Source organism: Cucurbitaria berberidis, assembly GCF_010015615.1.
Source record: "Cucurbitaria berberidis CBS 394.84 unplaced genomic scaffold K460scaffold_2, whole genome shotgun sequence".
In the NCBI taxonomy this organism is placed as follows: domain Eukaryota; kingdom Fungi; phylum Ascomycota; class Dothideomycetes; order Pleosporales; family Cucurbitariaceae; genus Cucurbitaria; species Cucurbitaria berberidis.
The window spans coordinates 113,102-132,225 of NW_024468936.1; the positions used below are offsets into that span (position 1 = coordinate 113,102).

General features: G+C 52.9%; 7 protein-coding genes across 7 annotated transcripts; 4 read left to right on the forward strand and 3 right to left on the reverse strand.

Moving 5' to 3' along the window:
• The first annotated feature begins 413 nt into the window (after positions 1-413).
• K460DRAFT_49718 (uncharacterized protein) lies at positions 414-1,234 on the forward strand. Its single transcript, XM_040938461.1, has one exon. The coding sequence runs from the start codon at positions 458-460 to the stop codon at positions 1,073-1,075; it is 618 nt and encodes a 205-aa protein (XP_040789461.1). The 5' UTR covers positions 414-457; the 3' UTR covers positions 1,076-1,234.
• Positions 1,109-2,325, forward strand: K460DRAFT_374084 (G protein alpha subunit; the record flags this gene model as incomplete). The annotated part of the gene is made up of 4 exons (XM_040934640.1): positions 1,109-1,226; positions 1,280-1,622; positions 1,673-2,229; positions 2,282-2,325. 4 exons carry the CDS (start codon positions 1,109-1,111, stop codon positions 2,323-2,325), a joined length of 1,062 nt encoding a protein of 353 aa, XP_040789462.1.
• Positions 2,326-4,558: 2,233 nt separating this feature from the next.
• K460DRAFT_392378 (uncharacterized protein) lies at positions 4,559-8,737 on the forward strand. The gene is made up of 6 exons (XM_040935886.1): positions 4,559-5,160; positions 5,217-5,261; positions 5,361-6,009; positions 6,063-7,511; positions 7,563-8,314; positions 8,366-8,737. Exons 1-6 carry the CDS (start codon positions 4,969-4,971, stop codon positions 8,531-8,533), a joined length of 3,255 nt encoding a protein of 1,084 aa, XP_040789463.1. The 5' UTR covers positions 4,559-4,968; the 3' UTR covers positions 8,534-8,737.
• Positions 8,738-9,137: 400 nt separating this feature from the next.
• On the forward strand, positions 9,138-10,918 carry K460DRAFT_277742 (kinetochore protein Mis13; the record flags this gene model as incomplete). The annotated part of the gene is made up of 4 exons (XM_040928202.1): positions 9,138-9,885; positions 9,984-10,216; positions 10,269-10,363; positions 10,414-10,918. The coding sequence occupies 4 exons, from the start codon at positions 9,138-9,140 to the stop codon at positions 10,916-10,918; spliced, it is 1,581 nt and encodes a 526-aa protein (XP_040789464.1).
• A 254-nt stretch (positions 10,919-11,172) lies between these two features.
• K460DRAFT_49741 (uncharacterized protein) lies at positions 11,173-13,288 on the reverse strand. Its single transcript, XM_040938462.1, has 4 exons — positions 12,918-13,288; positions 12,360-12,870; positions 11,733-12,292; positions 11,173-11,643 (listed from the first exon to the last, which is right to left on the reverse strand). The coding sequence occupies exons 1-4, from the start codon at positions 13,044-13,046 to the stop codon at positions 11,413-11,415; spliced, it is 1,431 nt and encodes a 476-aa protein (XP_040789465.1). The 5' UTR covers positions 13,047-13,288; the 3' UTR covers positions 11,173-11,412.
• Positions 13,289-13,531: 243 nt separating this feature from the next.
• On the reverse strand, positions 13,532-15,192 carry K460DRAFT_278163 (Myo-inositol-1-phosphate synthase; the record flags this gene model as incomplete). The annotated part of the gene is made up of 2 exons (XM_040928229.1): positions 13,532-14,441; positions 14,492-15,192. 2 exons carry the CDS (start codon positions 15,190-15,192, stop codon positions 13,532-13,534), a joined length of 1,611 nt encoding a protein of 536 aa, XP_040789466.1.
• Positions 15,193-16,110: 918 nt separating this feature from the next.
• Positions 16,111-17,655, reverse strand: K460DRAFT_279078 (protein kinase; the record flags this gene model as incomplete). The annotated part of the gene is made up of 5 exons (XM_040928303.1): positions 16,111-16,349; positions 16,395-16,554; positions 16,601-16,893; positions 16,943-17,274; positions 17,345-17,655. The coding sequence occupies 5 exons, from the start codon at positions 17,653-17,655 to the stop codon at positions 16,111-16,113; spliced, it is 1,335 nt and encodes a 444-aa protein (XP_040789467.1).
• Positions 17,656-19,124: the final 1,469 nt, after the last annotated feature.

Below are 19,124 nucleotides of genomic sequence, written 5' to 3' on the forward strand. Positions count from 1 at the left end.
TCGGGGGCGACGGGAAAGACCTTGCGACGTGCAGAGAGAGGCTGGAGACTCGCAGCGACGGGTCCTGCGGTGGCCAGAGCCGATTGCTAATGGCGACTTATGGTGAGCAAACTGTGCTGTACTGTCATATCAAGTCAAGTCTGTCTCCCAGCGTAGCGGACGAACAGGCGGGCAGGGACCGTAACCGTAACCGTGACAGGGACAGTGACAGTGACAGTGACAATGACATGATTATTAGATGTGTAGATCACCCCTAATTACTGATGAAATGATGGCGACGATGCGTTCGGAATGCTCGAGCTCGTCAAGCAGCAGCAGTATCGTCGATAATAGACACCCGAGGCCACAGCCGTGGTCGCAGCAGCGGACAGGCAGACAGATGTCGGATGGGTGATGGTCGTGGTACAGCAGGGGGCCCGAGCGCAGAGCTAAGCTCTGGCGTTGCTTCCTTTCATGGATGCCGTGCATCACTTTTAGGGCAAGCGCGACTCTCCTTTCGCAGCCTCTCCCCCAAAAGTCGGCTTGTCTCTCTTACTCTGCTTGCTTCAACATCTCGCCGCCTCTGCTGCTCTACCGGCCCATCTTTTGTCAATCGCCTGCTGTGCAACCTTCGGCCCATTGCACTGCGTCTCTGTTTCCTGCCCGTGACGCTGAGCCGCCGCGAATTGACAGCCCCCAGCCGCTCAAACCCCCGACCGACCTTGCAGCTTTCCCTGAGACCCGTCGGAGCGAAGCGAGCCTCGTCTTCACTCGCCAGCCAGCCAGCCATCCCTTCACCTCCATCCTCTCTCCGCCATTCATCCCTTCCACATCTGGCAGCAGACACAGTGCTCTGCAGCCTTTGCACCAACAGGTGAGCGCCTTTCCGTCAGTCGCACTTTGCTCGCTTTGGCTCTGGCCGCCCAAGCGACGCTGTCGCAAGCAAACAAACACCCGGCGTCCCTTTGCGTCTTGCCCCCGGCCAAAACCACCGAGCATCTGCACTTCCCGCGACTTGTCGCTTGCCATTGAGTCGGTTATTGACATTGTGCCAAGGTCCGCTTCACGAAGCATCCCCTACCTACCTCCACCCTAGTAATCGAATCGAATCCTATCCACAGCCGCCATCATGGGTTGCGGAATGAGCACAGAGGAGAAGGAGGGCAAGCAGAGAAATGAGGAGATTGAGAACCAGCTCAAGCGCGACAAGATGATGCAGCGCAACGAAATCAAGATGCTGCTGCTCGGTCAGTACTCGTACCATGGTCGTGATGAAACAAGGGTCTAACTCCCCGCACAGGTGCTGGTGAATCCGGCAAGTCGACGATTCTCAAGCAGATGAAGCTCATTCACGAGGGCGGCTACTCACGCGACGAGCGGGAGTCGTTCAAGGAGATCATCTTTAGCAACACAGTGCAATCAATGCGCGTCATTCTTGAGGCCATGGAGTCGCTCGAGCTGCCTCTCGATGACCAGCGTGCCGAGTACCACGTCCAGACCATCTTCATGCAACCCGCACAAATCGAGGGCGACAGCCTGCCACCGGAGGTTGGAAACGCCATCTCGGTGCTCTGGAAGGATGCCGGTGTGCAACAGTGCTTCCAACGCTCGCGCGAGTACCAGCTCAACGACTCTGCCAAATAGTGAGTAGTCGTGCACCCGGCACTAAGGGGTGTCATACTAACGAGCACAGCTACTTCGACTCGATCGACCGTATTGCCGCTCCCGACTACATCCCCAACGACCAGGACGTACTACGGTCGCGTGTAAAGACGACGGGTATTACCGAAACCACCTTCATCATTGGTGACCTCACCTACCGTATGTTCGATGTCGGTGGTCAGCGATCAGAAAGGAAGAAGTGGATACATTGCTTCGAGAACGTCACTACGATCCTTTTCCTGGTTGCCATCTCAGAATATGACCAGCTGCTCTTTGAGGACGAGACTGTCAACCGTATGCAGGAAGCTCTCACCCTATTCGACTCCATTTGCAACTCGCGGTGGTTCGTCAAGACATCGATCATTCTCTTCTTGAACAAGATCGATAGGTTCAAGGAGAAGCTGCCCGTCAGCCCCATGAAGAACTACTTCCCCGACTACGAGGGTGGCCCAGACTACGCTGCGGCATGCGATTACATCCTCAACCGATTTGTCTCGCTCAACCAACACGAGACCAAGCAGATTTACACTCACTTTACCTGCGCAACCGACACGATGCAAATTCGGTTCGTCATGGCAGCAGTAAATGGTATGTTACACTTGAAGCAAAGCATCACTAGGGCAGCACTAACGCTTGACAGACATTATTATCCAAGAGAACCTTCGGTTGTGCGGTCTAATATAATCAAGACATGGAGGAGTAAACGAAAATCTTTCAAACTTGATCTTGAGTCACGGGTTGCATGAACACACCATGTCATCCACAGGCGTTGTGGGCATTGCGCTTCTTCTGTCAAGTGGCCTGCTTCCATGCCCGTGTCGTTCTTCTTTGATACCCTGCGGGCGGGCTTAGTGGTCCTGACACCTGCGAAGTGGTCTCATACTATTTCTTTGCCTTTTTTTTATTATCCCTGTTCCTCACAGCAAAGAGATTTTCTTGACGGCGAAAGCGAACTGAGAGGAGCAACGTTGCTAAAAGAGCTTTATTTTCCTAATATCGTTCCTTTCTCGTATCTACCTATTGAACATGTCTACTTGGGTGTGGCGAATTTCCCTTTATCTTGCGAACATTGTGTGTAAACTCGAGCTGAATTGCAGCTTTCTGTGCGATAGGTAGTGAAATGATTGATTAGTCTGAATGATTCCTGTGCACTGTGCGTGTAGAATTTTGACATGTAAAAGTGTTGGCCCTGTTCGTCAATAGTGATTGCCACCTTACTCTCTTCCCGCACGCCTTGTATATCAGCCACCATCTCCGGGGTTAGCAGCCGGATGCAGTGTGCAGTCACAGTCCGTATGCAGTTACTTGCCTCGCAACATGTCCGTTGATTAGTTGGGTGTTGATTGACAAGGCGTGAGGTTGTTCAGCTAAGCTAAGTAAATATCGTTTACATGCTAGGTAGAGAATTCATCTGGGTATGCGGCTATTCTAGGGGTTGGCAAAGGGTACAACATGTGTATGGCTGATAGGGGGCACCACTCTAGGTTTGTGGTACAGGTAAGTAAGGTTTAGAGGGGGGTAGGCTACATTTAGTATCTGTAGAATAGGCCTCTCGACTATATCGTTTCTTCTCATGCAGTACTTATCTATTGTCCTATGCTAACATTATCCCGTGCTATACTGTATGGGATATCATCTTATACTTTCAACATATTTCTGTGCATACCTATATTTTGTCGCGCTTTTCGTTTTTCTATTAACTGATAGAGGGGATTTACCGGTTTGTATTTTCTTGTGTCTATTTTGTGATACCCCATCTTGTTGTCCATATAAAACTCTATAAAAATATAAAACTTGAAGAATACTGTCAACAAATGCCTCGACGGGAGCGGTGCTGCATGGTGAGTGAGTTGTATAGATGCAAGACTGGGGTTCAAAGTGAATGCACGTGGCGTCGTTCCATGCTAAGAATGGACAAGTGGATGATCTGGTTCGTCCGCTTTGGTTCGGTGTCAGTCTTGGGTCACGTACGAGCTACAAGTAGCCTGATAGACGGACTGACGACGGGCCAGTGTTGTGGAGAGGGGGTGCAATGACGTGATGGTCCTCATGAATGGTGCTTCCGATTTGCTATCGGACCTCTCGGTAGACTAGCCCCCACCATGACGATGCCCCAGGGCTCAATTTGGGTGGACAGGATGATGTAAAGGGCTGTCAGAAAAGGGTCAAGGATGGTGCATGGTGCCACTCAGGAACGCGACGAATTGGGACAGAGGCATTATGGGCTGTAACCAGCAGCCCAAGCTGTTTACACGCTGCACACTAAGACTCGGCAATCAGCCGTCTGAGAGATGCGAGAGACTCAGGCGGGGCGAGGAATGCTTCTAGACTACGCCGGACTAAAGGTGGAAGGTGACGTTGGAGGAGTAGAGTGCCAGTACGGTACGGTACGGTACATGCGGCTAGACGTCGTTGTTACCACCCGTGGAGTGGACTCGTGTAGAGCTCTAGACTCGCAGATAACAAACAAAGTGCCCCCCTCCACGACGCAGCATGTCACTGCGGTAGTTCAGTAGGCGCCCCCTGGAACCACACAAGTCCAGATGTCAGCCTTAGGCCTTGGTGGGATAAGCATATCCACATGGTGAATGCGGCACTGTGGCATTGCGGCATTTGCGGGCCACGCTTGATTGCACCCACCATGAAGAGGGTACAGAGAGTGAATGGAATCGAATTGAATTGGTGAAGAGGGTGATACACATTCCGATTGCCCTGTTGGTGCCTTGAAGTTGTGGCTGCTTTAATGGCGGGAGCACAGCAGAAGTGACGGCCGGCTCGCCCGTTTCATGTCGACATGTTGGAAAGGTCAGCTCTAAATATAAGCGCCTGGAGCAGCGTCTCTTCTTCTTCTTCTGCCTGAGGAGCTCTGACACCGAGTGGCGGCTGCTTTTGTACATGTTGGGCTTGGATTGCGCACTGGTCGTCCATGTCCTCAAGCCCGCACCCACACCCACACCACACCACACCACGACGACAGCCAGACAGACCACAAAGTCAGCCGCAAGTTCCGGCAGGGGCTCCTCCCATCTGCGCCGCAAAGACGACTGCGGGCCTTTCTCCTTCAGCTACGCGCGTGCACATACATATATCCCCAGCTAGGTACGTAGGCTAGGCTGAGACGCCCGCCCCCAAGTCTCTCCTCCATTCACCTTGTTCGCCCTCGCAACGCATCTCGACGCTTCCCAGACGTTTCGTCGCATCTTCACGCTTCACAGCTGCATGCATTGAGCACGCAGGCCTGGCACTCCGCGGCGCCCGTTCAAGCAATCTTGGCTACCGCGGCCCAGAAGCAGGTTCCGGTCGAAGCGGTCGGACGCGTAGCCCATCATGCCGCGACCCACGTTTACCAGCAAGCTGTCCCTCCCCAGCCGCTTCAAGTACTCAAACTCCAACACCACCAGCGGAGCCAAACTGTCCCCTACCAACATCCCCCCAAGTCGCACCGGCAGTCCCAAGCGAGCAATGGCAGCAGAACAAGCAACAAAGCCAGGCCTGGTGCTGAGGGCGAATGTAATCAAGGTGCGACTGGCCGAGCTCCCCCGCGGAGGAGAGCTCCAGCTAACCATGGGCTGCAGGGCAGGAATCTCGCTGCAAAGGACCGTAGTGGCACATCTGACCCTGTGAGTGCGCCCTGCAAATCCAAATACCACCATATTTGGCCTCTTCTAAGAGCTATATATTGTGTTGGCTGCATAGAAGAAGCTGACCGTGGCGGCTAGTACCTCGTCCTCTCTCTCGGCGATGCAAAGGAAGCCACCCCCACTATCAACAAGACACTGAACCCAGAATGGAACACGACGCTTGACTTGCCCGTTGTGGGCGAGCAGAGCCTCTTGCTCGAAGTCTGCTGCTGGGACAAGGACCGTTTTGGCAAGGACTACATGGGCGAGTTTGACGTCATACTCGAGGACCAGTTCTTGAACGGCCAAACACTGCAGGAGCCGCAATGGTTTCCCCTCCAGTCACGACGCTCGGGGAAGAAGAAGTCGGTAGTCTCTGGCGAGATCCAGATCCAGTTCTCCCTTCTCGACGCGAGCAACCCGGCCGCTGAACCGCATCAGATCCTGCAAAAGCTCCTCGCCATCGCGGGACAGACGCCAAGCCCAAATGAGGAAGAGGAGATGTTGCTACTGCGTGGCGACAGCAATGTTACAGACAACGAGGACGAAGAAGACAGCTCCGACGAGGCCCAGGACGAGTCGAAGAAGGCTGAAAAGAGGGAGAAGCGGCGCAAGAAGCTCAGGATGGCTAGATTGAAGAAAAAGGCCAAGCAGATGAGCGGCTACGAGTACTCAAGCAACGGCGACATTGCAGGCGTCCTCTTCCTGGAGATCCAGAAGATTACAGATCTGCCCCCAGAGCGCAATGGTGAGCTCCTTTCAGTCATTCTCTCTACGCACGCGCTGACCCATTTCCTTTAGTAACGAGGACTTCGTTCGACATGGACCCCTTCGTCGTGACCTCGCTCGGAAAGAAGACGTACCGCACGCGAACAATCAGCCATAACCTCAATCCCGTCTTTGAAGAGAAACTTGTCTTCCAAGTCTTGCGCCACGAGGTGAACTACTCGGTCAGCTTCACCGTCGTTGACAAGGACAAATTCTCTGGGAATGACTACGTCGGTACTGTCAACTTCCCGCTTGACAAGCCCGTCTCAGTTTCTCCCCAAGCAGACGCTGAAACTGGTCTGTACAAGCTCCCTGAGCCCTCAGACTCCCCAGGTCTTCCGTCTGAGACGAGGAGATCCCGCTTCCGCCTTCCAATGTCTCGTTCTTCCTCTGCCCACAGTCTTTCTCGTCTCGGTCGGCCGTCTTTGAAGAAAGAGAACTCGTCCGGCTCGCTGTCTGTGAAGGACTCTACTGGTTCGCTACCTCTCGCGCCGACGAGCGCGCCGCAAGACGCCCAGGGCAACCTCGCGCCTGGTGGTGCAGTCAACATCAATCCAACTGCCGTTGACGACGAAGATCTCAAGATGTATACCCTTCCTTTGGAGATGAAGAACAAGGACCGTTGGGAGGACAAGCACAACCCAACAATCCATATTCGGGCCAAATACCTCCCGTACAAGGCTCTTCGACAACAGTTCTGGAGGGCTATGCTCAAGCAGTACGATGCCGACGACAGCGGCCTACTCGACAAGGTCGAGCTCACCACCATGCTGGACACGCTTGGTTCTACACTGCACGGGTCGACGATTGACAGTTTCTTTGCACGATTTTCTGCTCAGCACAACGGCGACGAGCTGCTTACCTTTGACGAAACTGTCATTTGCCTCGAAGACCAGTTGCAATCGACCGAGCAACGAGACGCAAAGAGGTTCGGACCGTCCGGCTCGGGCTTCTTTACGCCGGGCACCGAGACCCCTTCGTTGGCATCTGGGAGTCTAACACCGATCAACCAGAATCCCTCTACCGTCTCCATCCCAGCGCTTGAGACCAATGTCTTGGGCAAGGAGGGCGAGGAGGGCGAGCATATTCAACAGAGTGACGACCTGGGAGACGAAAAAGGAGAGGAGCACGTTATCGAGATCCGCGAATGCCCCATTTGCCACCAGCCCAAGCTGAACAAGCGATCCGATGCCAACATCATCACCCACATTGCTACGTGTGCTAGTCAGGATTGGAGGCAAGTCAATAACATTGTCATGGCCGGTTTCGTCACTTCTAGCCAAGCCCAGCGAAAGTGGTATTCAAAGGTCATCACCAAGATTTCGTATGGCGGGTACAAGCTTGGAGCCAATTCCGCCAATATCCTTGTCCAGGACCGCCTCACTGGCCAGATCAACGAGGAGCGTATGAGCGTGTACGTTCGTCTGGGTATTCGATTGCTGTACAAGGGGTTGAAAGCCAACAACATGGAGAAGAAGCGAAGTAAGTGGCTCCAGTGAGCATTTTGTACCCTGTCATTCTAATGCGTACCAGTCCGCAAGCTGCTCAAATCCCTCAGTATCAAACAGGGAAAGAAGTACGATGATCCCGCGTCTGTTGCGGAAATCGCACCCTTTATCGCTTTCCATCAGCTTAACATGAACGAGGTGCTACTGCCGACTGAGCAGTTCAAGAGCTTCAACGAGTTCTTCTATCGTGCTCTGAAACCAGACGCTCGTCCATGCTCTGCGCCCGAAGACCCAAGAGTTATTGTTTCTCCTGCCGACTGCCGGTCTGTTGTCTTCAATTCGATCGACTCGGCGCAGACTATCTGGGTCAAGGGCCGCGAGTTCACTGTCGAGCGTCTGTTGGGTGATGCGTACCCTGAAGACGCGAAGCGCTATCATGGCGGTTCTCTTGGTATCTTCCGACTCGCACCGCAGGACTACCATCGCTTCCATATCCCGGTTGACGGTGTTCTGGACGAGCCCAAGCTGATCGAAGGAGAGTACTACACCGTCAACCCAATGGCTATTCGGTCATCCCTTGATGTCTATGGCGAGAACATCCGCGTTTTGTGCCCCATTGACTCGGTCACCCATGGACGAGTCATGGTCATCTGCGTTGGTGCGATGATGGTGGGCAGCACTGTCATTACACGCAAGAAGGGCGATCAGGTGAAGCGTGCTGAAGAATTAGGCTACTTCAAGTTCGGTGGCAGTACGCTGCTGGTTCTGTTTGAGCCCGGCCAAATGAGATACGATGATGATCTTGTTGACAACTCCAAGTCGGCTTTGGAAACTCTGGTGAGTGTAGTCCTTTCTATTCACAAATAACCAAAGCTAATGGCCGTACAGGTCCGCGTTGGCATGTCCATAGGCCACAGCCCCAACAGAGCAGCCCACACCCCCGACCTGCCCAAAGACAATCCTACCATGGAAGAGAAGCAGGAGGCGAAACGCCGCATCGAGGGCAGTCTTGCGCCACAGGGTGAGGTAGGACCTGTGCCCGGAGCCGGGTTCTAGGCTTGAATCGTAGAGCGTACGTGCAGGAAAAGTAGATAACAAAAAAGGCTAGGCATATGTTTGGAGGCTGAGATAACGACTTGATGATAGTATGAGAGCATATGGAATGGCGGCGTGGGTGCTGCCTTTTTCTAGGCGTTTTGAGCGGTTTGGTCTGAGTTGGGCGTGGGGCGGCTGTATATACATATACACGTAGAAGAGCACTCTCGTTAGTACATGTTCAAAAGTATCTTGCAAGTGTGTTGGTAGAAGGTGAGGTCATGTGGGTCGCTTAGTCAACGGCATGTAACCCTGTTTGGGCTTAGCTTTGTTGTTGTTCAGCAGGAGCAACGCACCGGCTCTGCCCTGTTCCCGTGCAAGAAGGCCTCCCCTCCACAACGCCCCAGAATATTCGCATTACCCCCAAATCAACACGAGCCGACCTACAAATACCAGCCAGACCTCCCTTCGATTGCGCGCCCCCCGCCGCCCCAACTCGGCTGTCGCAGTCGCCCGCTTGTCGCGCCCATGCACGCGCTTTGACCGATCGCCCCAACCGCGAACCACGCAAGCAACCGGACTCATGACCTCCATATTCGCGCGCTCTCCTCTCCAATCGCTCCCCATGGCCACAAATCGACCTACGACGCGACGAAGAAGTGTAAAACAAGCGTTCGACGACGACGAGGCCCCCGCGCCGAAGCGCTCAAAGACGGAAGTAAACGGGGCGAGCAAAAGGGCGAATGGCGCAGGGGCTACCAGACCAGCGAAGAAGGCTGCGAAGGCAGCATATGACGAGGACGACGATGGCTTCCAGTTCTCGCGTCGCACATCTCGGAGGGTTACGAAAGCGCCGGTATCAGAGCCAATACCGGAGCACGACGTAGCGAAACCCGCGCGGACTGTAGACGCGCAACCTGCCAAATCTACCTCGCGGCGGAAGAAGACGTCCATTGCAACAATTGACGAAGAGTCCTCAGACTCGCAGAAGCGGCGGCGGTCAACACGTTTATCCGGCGACAAGAAGCAATTGGATGCACGACCGCAACCCACAGAGCCTGTCGCAGCGAAGCGCACGAAGAAAAGCGTGTCGGCCGAGAAGGAAAGGAAGAAGCAGATCACCCCAGCTCCGGAAGCGCAGTCAGACGCGAAAGGCACCTTCAAAGGCGTGCAGACCCCGACACAAAATGAGCTGCAGGTTGTGAAGACGCGCGACCCGAACGCGCAGAGGATCATGCTGCCTTTTGCGGACACGCCAGTCATTACGCGGAATAAAGAAATGCGGAAGGGCAGCAAAGATGGGCATCGGAGAAGCAGCACAGGCTTGCGAGGCAGAAGAGCGAGTTCGCTGATTGATAGCGGCATGTCGAATGGTGAGTGAATTGGAAACGGCGTTATAGAGCGCTTTCAGCTGTATTTCAAAGTGCCGAGAATGTGCGTGTGGTACATGAGCATGCTAACAGTCCTGCAGCCCTACCACATACCGAAATCGAAGCCCGCGATTTTTACAAATACATCGAGCAAAGTCTCCCCGAACCGCGGCGGATGAAGCAGCTTCTCACATGGTGCGGAACACGAGCGCTACCAGCAAAACCATCGGGAGATGTTAAGAACGCGAATGCGATTATGGCGGCGCGAGCAATACAGCAGGAGCTCATTGACGATTTTGCAAGCAAACCAGAGCTTTCGGATTGGTTCAGTCGGGTACGTTAGGCGTTGATCAATTATTACAGGCTTGGATCTAACAATTCTACAGGAAGAAACAGTGCGGCCACCTGTGGTCAAGAAACCGAATCCACAGAACGAGAAGAATCAAGCTACGCTACAGGAACTGGAGGATGAAGTCAAACGGTATGCTCGTGAACGACCCGCGTAGGTATGTAATACTAACATTGAAACAGCCTCGAAGACGAGATGGCAGCCTGGGAAGCCCTCGCATCGACACCAACGTCCATGGCTCCACCACCCGCGCCCTCAATACCTACACAAACACCCACACTAACCGACATCGACGCCTCCCTCCTCGACCCTGCACAAGCCGCCATACTCTCCTCGCTCCAATTACCACCACCACCCCAACAACCACAACCGCACACAGCATCAGATCCCCAACCACCACTACCACAAACATCCTTTACTTTTACCTTCACATCGCCCGCCGCCCTCCAAACGCACCTTACCCACCTCGCCTCCTCGCTCGAGCCCAACATCGATCTCTTCGCCGACGGCGTGCACAAGATTGAACAGTACCAACGCACAGCAGAGCGCGTCGCAGATCGCATCCTGGGTTCTGCGGCGCGCACGCTGGACGAGCGGGAGAAGGAGACGAGGGAGAGAGTAGGGGCCGAGGGAATTGGCGTGGGCGATGTACTGAGGGGGTTAGCGGGTGTTTTGGCGGATCGGTGAGATGGGTTGGGCATTAGGAATAGCGATTAATGCGGTCACCTGTCAGGCTGGTAGCTTGGTGTTTTTATTAATGATGTGCCCCATGTGGATAGATTTGCGCTTGAATTTGCCATTCCCTTGTTGCCGTTGTGACTTGCAATGGAATGGGGAGTCGAGTTCTACGAGGCTAAATGACATTCATGACTGTGAGGGGTTTTTTCCTTCCACACTTGTTTTTCTGTTTGGTGGTGTTCCTCGTGCATCTTCACAGTGGGATGTAAATAACTAAACCGATTTAACTGTATGCGAGATGAAGAGTACGTGTGGCGTATTTCTGTGTCATGTTTGATAGATAGTACTAGTGTCGTTCCATCTACATAACATCATACATCGGACTGACAGACTTGCACTCAGATGCCTTGTCCGCTCTCGTCATAATCTCATCGCTCCGAACAAACTTCCTCTTAGAATTCGTATTCCATATTCTACCCCCCTTCGTTAGGTTAGAGTTCACTTCAGTTCCCAACACTCCACACCGCCAGCCTCCCCAACCCATCGTCCAGACTCAGCGCAAAACCCAGCGTCACGCGCAGGAAAAGGAGGCGCTGCTCTAGATAGCGCAGTTTCTCCACGTCAGTCACGACGAGTTGCGCGGCTGAGCGGCCGAGGAGTTGCTCCCAGGCGGCATCGGAGAAGATGAGTTTGCCGCTGCCGATTTGGCCCGTTTCGTCGATGATGGAGTTGAGCTGTTTATCGTTGGTGTCAGTAAAAGATATGGGTTCTATTGTGAGAGTGTGATGACAAGAAATCTTGATATATATTTGAGATGACTTACAATCCGTGGATTAACACGCAGCGCCACAGGCCGTCCACACTGCTTACATGGTGCCGTCACTGCATTAGCGAAAATGGGAATCCCGCAGCACTCGTTGCTCATGAGCATGTTGCGCTTGAACGGCGTGACGACGTTGAGTCCAGTCATGATCACAGAGAGATAGCCGATGAGCTTCTCCTGCGGATTCGAGCGCGCAAAGTCATCTACATCCGCCAGCGTATACAGCGCTCTCACTGCCGCTTCTTCGTATCCAGATACATCGACGTCCGGGAACGGGGGGTTGACGTGCTCTTTCTTCGTGAGACGCAGTGCTAACGCGCGGAGACGTCGCGCATCGCCCATGTCCGGGTCGATATCGACGCGCGAATTGCCATTCAGGGTGAGTTTCGCTGTCTTTTCGATACGCCAGCCAGGACTGGAGATGAGTAGCACCGTTTTGGAGGGCTGGAAGGAAGATGCCGAGTCGCACAGGCCGCCGTAGAGAGTCAGTGAGGCGTCGGCTGTGTCGTCAAAGATGCCAATGTAGATGAGTTCGGAGGTTGTGTCGTTGCGGTTTATATCTATCGTTACATCTCAGGTCAACATATGGTTCCGTGGATGTAGGACAAGAAAAAAGGAGCAACTCACACCTCTTCCTCGCCCCAATGCTCTTCACACAGACGAGCAGCTTTGGCTCTTCGACATCGTAGCCTCCATCGGCGAAACTCTTCAGCGTCATCAATCCAGGCAGTGTTTTCGAGTCCCGACAGTTAAACGGCCTCTTGAACTGCGTCCCATCATCACTATGCTCATGCACCATGAAGTGACAGTTCCTTTCTCCCTCTGGGAAGATACTCGTAAACAGCGATGCAGAGCTAGGCGCCAACGAATTGTGGTCCGATGAGTTGGAGATGTGCACCGTCCACAGCGTCACCAGCTGTCCCAGTCTCACCGTATACTGTGTATTCGCGTACCAGAGCCGAACTGTGAGCACGCCCGTGTCGTCGGCGAGCATGATCTTGAGGCATCCTTGGGCTGCTTTGTGGGATTTGCTAGGCCTCGCCGTGTCGTACAAGTTTACTACTCGGCCCATGAGCGTGAGGTTGCGGGGCCCAGGCTCAAGGGAACCCAAGTCGGCTTCATCGTAGTCGAGTGTAGGCTGGAGAATGTCACGATTTGGAGAAGAGGTTGAGGATGTTGACTTACAGTCCACGCATTCGGCGGTGAGGCATTTACAGGAAAGAGTGTTGACTGCACTTCTTCGGCAGTGAAGCCATCGCTGTTCTTGGTCGGCGAGGGAGAGAAATAAGACTGAATTGATGACGACGATGGCATTTTTTGGTCTGTTTTCTGGTGTGGGATGGTGAGTGATGGAGGTATTGGTATGGTCAGATCCGAGAGGAAGGAACGCTCCTTCCCGTAGCATGAGCTGCACCTACCCCATAGACACGACCGAAGGTTATGATTTGGACCGCTCAGAAGATACAGCCTGGGAATCGGCCCGTTTAGCTCACCTGTCACTGCACGTCAGCCTTATTTGTTTCCATCATGAGTTGGATAAGTTGGAGTGCGATGTTGATGGGAGGGTAAGGTGGAAACAGCATGTAGCCGAGGGGCAGACACTTCACGAGATAGCACTGATGATGGAGTTAGAGCTTGACAGTCGTCAATCTGTGTTTTATATTGCTGTAAGAGAGTGTATAGAGTTGGCCAAATCAAAGCTCGATCCTCATGAATACCATCTAGATGTTATCCTCTTCGTGTATCGCTACCAGTTTGCATCTCACAAAGAGATACCACCCTTTCAGACCGGCAAGAGTCTAAAACAGTTTGTGCTCCAGCGTCATGTCGTTTTCTGGCTCAAGACCGACGCAAGCGCGGAAGATGTTGGTGAGAGCAGCACGCTGCTTGGCGAGTGCATTCACAACAGGGGTGCCGGCAGGCGTGAGAGGTGCCTTGAGCATGTAGCTGAGCACACTGAGAACGCTGTGGAAGCCAGAGTACTTGGCATCGCTGGCCTCAGCACTGCTAGCCTTCCACTGAACACGTGTCATGATCTCGGCGACAAGGACCAAGTCGATGATCAGAGGTGAAGCCAGCAGAGAGTCCTCGCAAACGTTGAACAAGCTGATCGTTTGATGACCGTCCAGGAAGATCTCAGCATAGTACTCATCAAGAGCACGCTTGTCGTCTCCGACAGCGGGCATGTACTTGATGACGACACAGTGATCAGGGTGCTCGCCCTCCTTGTACAAGACGTTGTTGGCAGCGACCATGTCGTCGACTACGTTGGACTTGGAAATCTCCTTGGAGCGGAACTGCTTCTGAGAGCTGAGGTTCATGCCGTCGTTGTTGCCGAGGTGGTTGTAGCTGGCAATGGAGGTGAGCTTGATACCGGCGTTGATCATAAAGTCAACGAGAGCAGACTTCATCTTGGTCTGGCCCGACTTGAAGTCATCACCACCGATGAAGGCATTGTGCTTCTCGGCAAGCTGGATGGCGCCAGGGACGAAGGTGTTCTGGGGAGAGCCGTTGATGAATGGGACGCCCTCAAGGATGGAGGCAACCGCGAAGACAGTCGAGGGGGAGACTTCTTCATGGCCATTCTCGATAGCCTTCAACAGGTTGTCGGCAGTGTCGTTGACGCCCTCAAGGATGTCGGCATAACGCTCTGTGTTGGCGGTCCACTGCACGATGACCTTGTCGAGGTTGTTGGCGGCCTTGAAGTCACTATCAACGTGTCAGCATGTATGGATTTCAAACTGGAACTGTGAACCTACCGGATATCTTTGCGAATCTGCTCAACATGGGCCGTGGAAGCCTTGGTACCCTCGAGGATGTTGTCGGCGCGCTCCTCCTGGTTGGCAGCGATGAAGTCGGGATAGTAGATGCTGGGCAGAGGCTTCATAGTGCCCATCTCTTTGCGGACCAGAGACTTCAAAGAGGGTGAGAGGACCTTGGCGCGGTCCATGGCATCGGCGAGGTTCATGCCGCTAATGTCCCAACCGCCAACCACGAGATCGTTGGGGTGGACCATGGGCAGGAGGTCGTGGAAAGGAATGTAGATCTCCTTGCCGGTCTTGCTGTCGACGCCGAGCTTGGTGGTAGAGCTCATGATGACAGAGCCATAGTAATTGGCGCCGCGCTTGCCCTGCTTGGTCTCCCAGACGAGGTTGCGCTTGTTGGCGATGATACCAGCGGTGACGGTAGTTCCGTTGTTACCGCCCCAGCCAACGAGCATGACACCGACTTTGGGAATCTTGCGGTCTACCTTGAAGTCGTAGAGAGTCTCCTTGGGGATGGCCACATACTTGCCGTCGGCGTTCTGGGTAACGTCGGTAGTGCGGTAAGTGTACTTTGACTTGATAGTGTCTTCGGTGTACTCGACATTGGGGGAGTTGACAATAAAGAGATCCTTGGGGGGCGTCGTCACACCATACCCATTCGCGTGGCCGGCGCTGTCTTCTGCGTGAGGTGCCATGGTGGTTGCTTGCGGAGTTGTTATTGGCTTGACAGCGAATTGAACTTAGTTGCGGAAGTCTAAATCCGACGCTGCCCCAGAAGGAGAAGAACGTCGGCCGGCGAATGGGTTGTGAACGCTACGTCGTGTCAGTGAAGGAAGCCACCGCTGTGCGTGGAAGGTACATACGAGCTGAGGAGATTGGAAAACGTCTTGAATCTGGGCAATGGCCCGAGAGTGATGGGTGTGGTTGATGAGACGGGGAGAGATTGCAGAGCTGGCTGGCTGGCTGGTAGTCACGACAATCGGGTGTTTCTGGTGGTGGGGTGGAGTGGAGAGGTGAGAGAGCAGGAGCGATATAAATGCCCCGGGGGTCACTGGCTGACTTATCCACGACTGCACTAACAACAAACCGCGCTTGCCCGCCTGCTCCGGACGGACAGCGTTTCCGACGCCCACCGCTTCTTTCTCTTTGCGCTCCACTTATTGTACTAACACAGGTCGCCGCAGCCCGTCTACATTGTGGGAGAAGCCAATGGGCGAGGGACGTGGGCTCTTAACGTCCCCGCTATCGCTCGCCCAATTTCAGCACGCAGGACGGGTCAACCGCAGTTGGCATGGTAAAGACGCAGGTCACACGGCCGAGAAGACGCCCAGGGAGCGAAGGAAGAGGGCCATTGCATTAAATGGACAGTTGTCAAGACGGGCACGATAAGAGACTCTGTGGGATGGGGGTTTGGACTTTTCTTCGCTACAATGTCCGAAGGAGTCGTCCAAATGCGACGTCCGCCCCGCCATCACGTGCCGTGTCCACATCGCGGGGCACCAGAAAACACCTCAGGAACGAGCATAAGAAGCTAGAGCGCCAAGCCAAGTACGAGGACCCTGAATCGGTGAACAAACACGCTGAGTGAGTCTGTATAAAGGATTGCTTGTGATTCATTTATAACGCATCGGGTCGGTAGAGTCGCTTCCGTCTCTCGCGCTGGAACCAATAGGAGTTTGATATATGAATGCGTCCTTGTAGAGATCCTCGGCCGTTGGTCTCTCTTCTGGAAGCCAGCGAACGATTTTTCTCATGAATTCAAGCAACAGTCGTCCGTCCTCGCCGCTGAAATGCTTGTTACGAGTTTCGAGGGACTGGTCGGGAATTGGCGTTTCGGCAATCCAGTTGCCTGCTTTGTTAGCCTGGCTGGGTCAATACGCAGCGGTAGAGGCAATACCTTCGTCATCCCAGTATTTGCGGCAGTCTTCACTCCTTTCTAGGAATGCTTTTGGGGGCGGACCCATGAGCGAAACCATCTCTGCGAGATGTCGCTCGTCATGCAACAGCCCATCCTTGGAAGCGTTGAATAGATAATTGCCTTGAAGAAGGTCCCAGGTCTGAACGATGTGAGCATCATCACATGTTGTTATTAGGTAAACTTACTGTGAGTGCGATTGCCCAGATATCAATCTTCGAGTCCCACTTCATGCCTAGAATAACTTCGGGGGCCCGATACTGCCCAGGCATGACATCACCAGAGTGCTCTGCACCGATCCTCGCCGCTCCAAAGTCGCAGATCTTGGGCATCCCGCCGGTGACTGGCATTTTGTGCGACATGTGTATCGTCCGGTCTGGTAATGTTTTTCGATAGGATGGATTTTCCAGTTCTGATTGCTCTATCTCTGAAAGCACAGCCGTATCTGTCAGGCCGAGAAGGAGATTGTTTGGCGATATGTCTGGCTTCAGTCAACCGAATTCCGAGATTAGATTGTTTGCAGAGTTCACCTGTATGTACGACACCGACTTGATGGAGAAAGTCGAAGCCTATGAGCAGAATCTGCATAGTGTGCTGGACCAATAGTTTAGGTACAGCTTTTTCGGGGAACCGGTTGCGCAACTGGGTAAAATTGAGGCCAAGCGGAGTAAAGAGCAGACATTGATGGTTTCCGACAGCGCCTTGAAGCAAGAAGTGGTCGACGATTAAACGAAGGAAGTTCTTTCCTGGATGTTCGGCTTCAATGGACTCAAGATATTGCGAGACGGACAGTTCATTGTCTACACTTGAATCCGAATTCACTTCCGTGGCGCACACCTTCATAGTCAAAAAGGCATCCTGCCTTTGAAATAAGCCCATCAGCTCAATAATAAACAATAAAAAATAGCGTTGTCTAGAGATGAAATACACACCTAACGTCTCGGCAAAGCCAGATAGTTGAAGTGGTCCCAAATCCAAGCTTCGCCAGGATTTGGTAACAGTCATTGTACACATCGCCTATTCGTACAGGGTAGAATCTCTCGGCATGATATTTGGGTAAGTTCTCTTCTTCGAATTTGTCTTCCAATGAAACATGTCCAAACCCATTGGTCGGAAAGGAGTGAATGAGGTTGCGATCGGACGTTGTCGAGTATCGGCAGAAATATTGCGGGATCTGGCGAGGCAAAAACGACGGCCTTCTAGATCTGACAAGGTTCAGAAACAGCGGAACCCAGCAGGTCATGACACTGAATTATAATGCAGTATAGGGCCTTGGACGTTGGGCGTAAGATTGGGGTGCAAAAGGTGGCTGGGGGAGCGCATCGTAGAACGGATTGCGAAAGGTCTGGGCGCCCGAGGAAGAGAGCCGTCTTCAGAGGATTGTGTTCCTTACAACAACAACATTGACTGTCACACGCAGACTTTCCTTGCTCTCTATCCCTTCCCACTACTACACAATCACAATGTCGCAGATACGGGTTATGCTAATCGCCCGCAAGCTAAAAGGCACGCACGAAGCCGCGGATACAGAGGCCGAGACTGCACGCAAGCGGTGCATCGGGTTGAAGTGAACGCAATCTGCTAACTCCATGCGCCAAATACAAAATAGACTTTTTGTGAGAGTAGATTTCACCTTATTGTTAACCGCTAGTTCTCGTCATAGGATTGTCTTGTCTTGTGCAAAGTTAAAATCAACGCGTCGTGTCAGACCTAGGCCTACCATAGCAAAGATGTGCAGATCATCGTTCTATCATTCAATAGAGACGATCAACAGATCACAATGTGTACGGCGGTATATGGCCTAGGATGGAGCCATTCCGCGAGGTCATCTTCTCTCGGGTTCTTGAAGCTATCAAGAGGCGTGCACTTTTGTCGCACCTACCTATACTCTGAACTCTGTTGGCCCGGACCTACGAATCATTCTCTTGCTGACAGTTTATGGTTCTAATGTACTTGATCAAATTGTGTATAAATGTCCGAGCAGTTTCCCTTCAGGTAGTCATGCAACCTTCGAATTATCTGGTTTAATCCACTGCCAAAATCAAACACTTAAACACATCAATATGCGTCTTCAGCAAGTTACTTTATACTTTGCTGCTTTTCTTGCTGGTTGTTATGCCCTCCCGAATAACCCCGACGGCCCTGAAGCCTTCGATAAGGTGCTAGTTGGTCGACAGTCCGGCGGCGTAAGTAGGCAACTTGGATGAGAGGACCTACTATTGACCATATGTACTAGAACTGCAACTTCACTGGAGTGTGTTTGGGGCCTGCTGGGAACGACAGAGGAGAGTGTATAGGCGAGAGTGCATCTCGTTGTTGCGGCGACACTTCGTTTGTAAGTCCGCAGTCTGGTGTTATTGCACCAGCCAAGTAGCTATTGAAACGCTGTCTTCTAATTCGTGAGCGTTTACATTTAGTGCTCTCAAGCAGGCAAAGCATGCGAATTCAGACCGAATAACGATCAGCCGGCCCAGTGTTCCTAACGGTATTTGGAGGAAGTGACGAGGGGTTTTTAGTCGCCTCTTCTCCGCAAGGATGTAAGCCTCTACGCTATTGCGGCCCAGTAGACCTGCAGATCGCTACACGGGCAGGGTTGGTTATTCAACATAACTAGCATTACAATCATTAAAAGTTTGTCCCGTTTTAATAGGTTATGATACTTGACTTGATGAAAGTTGCCCCGATAACCATACAGCGCCTTTCGGTTCGAGC